Source organism: Rhea pennata, unplaced genomic scaffold, assembly GCF_028389875.1.
Source record: "Rhea pennata isolate bPtePen1 unplaced genomic scaffold, bPtePen1.pri scaffold_32, whole genome shotgun sequence".
Lineage (NCBI taxonomy): Eukaryota > Metazoa > Chordata > Aves > Rheiformes > Rheidae > Rhea > Rhea pennata.
The window spans coordinates 1,105,699-1,112,560 of NW_026907679.1; the positions used below are offsets into that span (position 1 = coordinate 1,105,699).

A 6,862-nucleotide genomic window follows, 5' to 3' on the forward strand; every position below is an offset into this window, starting at 1 on the left:
GGAGTGAAGATGCCGAAATCCCTTCAGAATTATCAGTGAATTAAATCTGACTGGACCTGGGTCTATAAATCCTGGTCACATTTGTTCCCATGTACTGTGCTGTAGGTCAGGACTGATTCCTCGAGAACCCACGGGCAGAGGCCACTTCTTTTCACAGCAAAATCAACCGGAGCTGAGTGATGGTGCTGGTGAGATGGGGAAAGGTAATGTGTGTTTGTGTTTGGGAGGTTATATGAGAAAGCTTTGCTCAGAGAAGTCTGTCCTAAATTCTGTTTGTCTGTTCTTCCTTGGAGTCTCCAATGCTCAGAGGAAGCAAATGCACAACAGCAGCTCCATCAATGAATTTCTCCTCCTGGCATTTGCGGACACGCGGGAGCTGCAGCTCTTGCACTTCTCCCTCTTCCTTGGCATCTACCTGGCTGCCCTCCTGGGCAATGGCCTCATCATCACAGCCGTAGTCTGTGACCACCGCCTCCACACCCCCATGTACTTCTTCCTCCTCAACCTCGCCCTCCTCGACCTTGGCTCCATCTCCACCACTGTCCCCAAATCCATGGCCAATTCCCTCTGGAACACCAGGGCCATTTCCTATTTGGGATGTGCTGCCCAGCTCTTCCTGCTTGTCTTGCTGCTTTCAGCAGAGTATTCTCTCCTCACTGTCATGGCCTATGACCGCTATGTTGCCATCTGCAAACCCCTGCACTACGGCACAATCATGGACAGCAGAGCTTGTGTCAGAATGGCAGCAGCTGCCTGGGCCAGTGGTTTTCTCAATGCTCTCCTGCAAACAGCTAACACATTCTCAATACCACTCTGCCAAGGCAACACAGTGGACCAGTTCTTCTGCGAAATCCCCCAGATCCTCAAGCTCTCCTGCGCAGACTCCTACCTCAGGGAAGTTGAGGCTCTTGTGGTTAGTCTTTGTTTAGTCCTTGGGTGCTTTGTTTTCATTGTGCTGTCCTATGTGCAGATCTTTACTGTTGTGCTGAGGATCCCCTCTGAGCAGGGCCAGCGCAAAGCCTTTTCCATGTGCCTCCCGCACCTGGCTGTGGTCTCCCTCTTTGTCAGCACTGTCATGTTTGCCTACCTGAAGCCCTCCTCCATCTCCTCCCCAGTTCTAGATTTGGTGGTGGCTGTTCTGTACTCAGTGGTGCCTCCAACAGTGAACCCTCTCATCTACAGCATGAGGAACAAGGAGCTTCAGGAGGCAGTGAGGAAACTGGTTCAGATGGTACTACTTCAGCAGTAATCATAGAATGGTAAGGTTGGAAGGGACCTCTGGAGATCATCCAGTCTAATCCTCAGCATAGCCCCATACAGGGATTGAACCCACGACCTTGGCATTAGCAGCACCACACTCTAACCAACTGAGCTAAACCTGCCCCCATCTCTCCTCACAACTGATTCTCAGTTTATCTCCAACAGCTCTTGTGCACTCGGAGTTCTGTCTGTGATAGTCATGTTTGTGCAGAGATGTCTGAATTCCTCCCACATTTCTGGAGGCACAAACCTCATCTTTCTCACCCAGAGGCCTTCTGTAAATCTGCCTATCACTGTGTCAGAGCTGGCCTCCCTAGTAGCATCTCTGTAATAAAAGAGGGTCTTCTTAGTACTGTGCTGATTGCTGGGGTCTTTTTTCAAAGCTGGAACCAAGAATCTGGTCAGGGAATTACACCCAAAAAGGCCCTGTTGTAGTGCTTACATTTTCCGTGGGCTAAGGGGCATCATCTCTTTTGGGTGATGTGTGTGGGAATGAGGGCTGGATTTAGCTGTCGCTTGTGAGTGCCCAGGGTCCCTGGAGAGGGTGAGTGGTCAAGAGGTGTCTGCTGGGGACTGTCCCACATATTGGAGAGCTGGTGACAGATGGCCATCCTTCTGGAAGGGAATATGGAGTCACCCAGAGAGCAGAGGACATCTCCAGGGGCAGCGTGTGCCTGGAATGGGCAGTGAGTGGAGATTCTCAAAACCAGGCAGAGTAAAGTAAATGTAAAGGGCCAAAGCAAGGAATGCCCCACATGTCCCTCAGGAGAGGGAGTGGGCTGGGTCTAATGACATCTCTGAACACATCCTGAGCAATGTGATTGCTCCATCCATCCTGCACAGCCATGGACCGTGGGTGGGAGATTTTCAGATGCAGTGATTCTGGTCCAATAGCTGCCTCCCTGATCAGCATGGCCAGAGCAGAGTCACCCTGGGGCCCCCCAGTCCACTTGCCCTGCAGAGCAGCACTGCCTGACCACCGCCCTATGCAGAGCCTAGGGGAGGGGTGCAAGAATGTTGGCTGTCATTGATGAAGAAGTTGAACAGGATGGGACCCAGTACTGAGCCCTGGGGAACTCCATGAGCCACAGGCCTCCAACTAGACTCTGTGCCACTGATGATAACCCTCTGAGCTCTGCCTTTCAGCCAGTTCTCAATCCAACTCACAGTCCACTCATTCAGGCTGCAGCTTGCGTATTTGTCGGCTTCAGCACCTCAGCTGTGTCACTAACCAAAGATTTGTCATGAGGAAAAATTTTTACCAAGGACCTCATTTATGCAAAGGCTTTGATTTCAAGTGCTGACACACTGGCATGGACAACAGGTGGTAATGGAATGGTGAAGGGAGGATGCCACTACGACAGCAAACCCTGCAGTGCCCAAGGCCGCAGAGAAAGGGCTGGGCTGTGCCGGAATGCCAGGAAGGGGACTGACTGCCTGAGCTGGCTCTGTGACACTGTTGGGCATTTGACAGATTTCTTGAACCAGTCTCCAGGAAGGACAAGGTGCCACTGAAGAAATCCCTGGGCCTGGGCAGCCTGCGATCCAGCTATCTTGAGATCCTCATTAGTGCACTCCCTGTTTGTACCATCTGGTGGGGTGAGAAGAGGTTCAGTGGGAGGAGAGCAAGAAGTGTTTGAGACATGGTTTCTCTTGAATTGCCATGCTGTATGTGCTAGAGACAGGTGGTTGTGCTGGACATCCCAGGCATCTGACGTGGCCCTGTCACCCCATTTCTGTGTCATTAAATGAAGTATCTGCCCTGAACTGACAGATAGCTGTTTGTAACATTGGACTCTGTCTGTGCCTCAGCCTCACAGTGAGTGGAGCTCTAGTTGTAGCAGGCATCAAGTGTTATTTCAGATGGCCACAGAAATTCCTCACCTGGCCCCATCCAATGCTCCAGGAGAATGTAGGTCTCCCAGTTGCTTCACCAAAGCAAGTAGTCATTGGCACCTGCCTTGCACCATTTTTTGTCTTCAACTGTCACCAAGTGTTTGTGTATAAGCAGCTGATTCCCACCCTCCATCTCCACTGGTTGCAAAGGGAGCATAGACAAGGAGCTCTCATGGAGGTACCTCTGTGGTGCACACTTCAGCATGGGGAAGGGGAATTCCCCATCATATGTAGTTGTGGAGTTCATGGAACTTTGTTGAATCCCACTGCAGCCCAGGGGCTTCTCAACAGGCATGTGATGCCCACATTGACTCATCAGAATCAATACCTGAACCATGGCTAAACAGGCTCCCTTCTTGTTCCCATCTAGGTGTCCTGCCAAGTTAAGGGATAACAGTAGGGGCTTCCACAGTGGAACATTTCCACTTATCATAGATAGTCATGCTCTGAGAAACTAAACTGCAATGTTGTAATCAGTTTCTTTCTGCTCCTTAGAAAAGCGCGATACATGATTATTTTAGACTACTTTGGGGAACATTTCCCAGGAGGAGGGAGCACAAGGGACAAAGAAAGTCAGGCCTTCAGCTGGGCCCCTACTTCTGAGCAGGAGCTCAGCTCCAGCTTCTGGGACAGAGCGAGCTCATGGCAACCTGGAGGCACTGCTGAGAGACAGCTGTGTGCAGGAGCAGCTCTGCAAAGAGGAGCAGGGCTCTGGGCACCGCTTGCTGCAGCTGACACAAGATGAGAGAAGGCAGAGCGAAGTGAAAGGCAGTGTGGAGTGGGAGGCCAGAGGAGAGCTCACTGTGGGAGAAACCTTCACAGCCTTTGACATGATAAGTCCCTGGCTGCAGGGCAATGCTACTGAGGTTCCTGGGAGCGTCTTCTGAACCCAGCCCAGCCCTTGAATCTCTCTCCTGGTTCTTCCAGCGCATAGGTGGAGGGGAAGATGCTTCAGGGCAGGGACTCCCTGCCACAGCCTCAGAGGGACAGGGTGCCCTGCTACCTTCTCCCATGGATGGCAGCAGGGCTGTGAAGCCAGTGTGTGCACACATGTCTCCATGGACTGTAATTCAGAGCAGTGTCCCTGCATCTTAGGGTCCTGCATGCCTGGGGTAGCAGCTCTGTCGCCTGCAAGGGTCAGCACTCAGCCTGCCTGGGGAGCTCCCCACAGTGCTGTGGGGAAAAGCTATGGGTGAGAGGCATGACCTCTGGCAGAGCAGGCTCATTCTCCTACTGAGAGGGTGCTGCATGGGTCAAGACTGCTCACAGCTCTAGCTCACCATGAGGACATTCCGAGAGTGGAGTTTTCAAGAGGACTTGTCTCTGCATGGTGGGAATGGTAATGCAGCGGTCAGGTTTAAACAAGGGGCTAAGCCTCTTCACCGCCACTCAACAATGAATAGGCTTGCACATGCCTTCACCACTCCTCAGCCTACAGGCAGCACTAACATCAACTTGTCAGTCTCGCTGAAGATTTTCTCGTCTGCTCTTTAGCCTCTACAAACATAGAGATGCCCCTGGGCAGTTTCCTGTTGCTTGGAGGTTTCTGTAGGGCAGAGCTGAGATCACAGTGGGGGGGATGGTGTCTGGTGTGGGCAAATGAACAGCTCCCAGCAATGACATCTCCAAGCAGCACAGATATACTCAGAGAGTGAGAGAAAACTGTGGCTGGGATGCAGGAAATTCTCGGCCAGCCCCTGCAGGGCAGATGCTTTCCCCTGAGCAAACCTCCTTCATCTTTCCTCTCCCTCCCAGCAGAGGAATGGAGAATGAGATGACAGTCCTGCAGGAGATCATGCCTTTAAGACATGTTCCGCTCCCTGGGGTGTGCTACCAGGCTGTGTTCTGCCCTCCAGAAAGGCATAGCTCTTCTGTAGGACACTCATGACAACTGAATGTACTGTGCAGAAGCTACAGAGGGGCTCAGGAAATGGAAATGCTGCTGGCAGTAGCTGCATGTGGGCAGCTGAAATAAACACTGTGTGTCTTTGGCTAGAAATGGGGTGTTGAGTTCTTGCTCTATACCAGAGCCACATCACAGAGTCCTTATTCTGGGCATCAGAGCCATGTGCTATGCGCTCTTGGATCAGCAGAGTTGGGAAAGTGAGGGGAGTTTGGAGATTTCCGCTTCGCAAGTGAACACCACTGTCAGCACAGGCCAGTTTCCTACAGGGTAACTTGAAATCAAGACTGTCCCTTAGCTGAGAGAGGTGCATGCCCAAGGCAGCTGGGAATGGGACTGATGTGGAGACTGAGCTGGAGAGCAGCTGTGCTAGCTCTGTCCTAGGGCACAGGGAGAGCTTTTGCCTCTCAGGACTCACCAGTCTTCACACTGAGAGCAGTGGAAAGGTTGCATATTCCTGCCCTGCAGATCAGACAAACAAACAAACAGGACCCCCAACATGAAGCTGTTGCTTTTGTGGTCAAAATGCCTCAGCACTGGATGTGAAGATGTTAAACTGCCCCTCTACACTATAGCAGGACTGATCCTTTGGGAGCCCATGGGCAGAGGTCTCTGCTCCTCCTGGCACACTCTGCCAGCACAAACTGGAGCTCCAGACAGGGAGCTGAATGAAGGTCCTGCTGCGAAGGAGTAAAGCAGTGTGTGTCTGCGTGTGTGTGTGTGTGTGTGTGTGTGTGTGTGTGTGTGTGTGTGTGTATGTGTTGGTGTGGGTGGCTGTGAGAAAGGCAAAGAGTTTTGATCAGAAAGATTTCCTACTTCTCTTCTAATGTATTTCCTTGCTTTTGCAGTATGCCAAGTCCAGAGGGAGCAAAATGTCCAACAGTAGCTCCCTCAACGAGTTCCTCCTCCTGGCACTTGCGGATACACGGCAGTTGCAACTCTGGCACTTTGTGCTGTTCCTGGGCATCTACCTGGCTGCTCTCCTGGGCAATGGCCTCATCATCACAGCCGTAGCCTGTGACCACCGCCTCCACAGTCCCATGTACTTCCTCCTCAACCTCTCCATCCTCGACCTTGGCTCCATCTCCACCACTGTCCCCAAATCCATGGCCAATTCCCTCTGGAACACCAGGACCATTTCCTACTCGGGATGTGCTGCCCAGGTCTTCTTCCTGATCATCTTCATTTCAGCTGAGTATTATCTTCTCACTGTCATGGCCTATGATCGCTACCTTGCCATCTGCAAACCCCTGCACTACAGGACCCTCATGGACAGCAGAGCTTGTGTCAAAAAGGCAGCAGCTGCCTGGACCAGTGGCTTTCTCTATGAGGTGCTGCACACTGGAAATACATTCTCAATAACACTCTGCCAAGGCAATGCTGTGGACCAGTTCTTCTGTGAAATCCCCCAGATCCTCAAGCTCTCCTGCGCAGACTCCTACCTCAGGGAAGTTGAGGCTCTTGTAGTTGGTGCCTGTTTATTCTTTGGGTGTTTCGTTTTCATTGTGCTGACTTACGTGCAGATCTTCACTGCTGTGCTGAGGATCCCCTCTGAGCAGGGCTGGCACAAAGCCTTTTCCATGTGCCTCCCGCACCTGGCCGTGGTCTCTCTCTTTATTTGCACCTCATTTTTTGCCTACCTGAAACCCCCCTCCATCTCCTCCCCTGCTCTGGATCTAGTGGTGACTGTTCTGTATGCAGTGGTGCCTCCAACAGTGAACTCCTTCATCTACAGCATGAGGAACAAGGAGCTCAAGGATGCCCTGAGGAAACTGCTTATATAGATACAATGTCAGGATCAGT

General features: G+C 51.9%; 1 protein-coding gene across 1 annotated transcript; it reads left to right on the forward strand.

Annotated features, from left to right (window-relative positions):
• The first annotated feature begins 304 nt into the window (after positions 1-304).
• On the forward strand, positions 305-1,249 carry LOC134154631 (olfactory receptor 14A16-like). Its single transcript, XM_062601307.1, has one exon. It carries the CDS (start codon positions 317-319, stop codon positions 1,247-1,249), a length of 933 nt encoding a protein of 310 aa, XP_062457291.1. The 5' UTR covers positions 305-316.
• The last annotated feature ends 5,613 nt before the right edge of the window (positions 1,250-6,862 follow it).

What these genes read in the sequence shown, in the direction of transcription:
- LOC134154631 (XM_062601307.1), top strand. Translation starts at nt 317, where the DNA reads ATGCACAACAGCAGCTCCATCAATGAATTTCTCCTCCTGGCATTTGCG.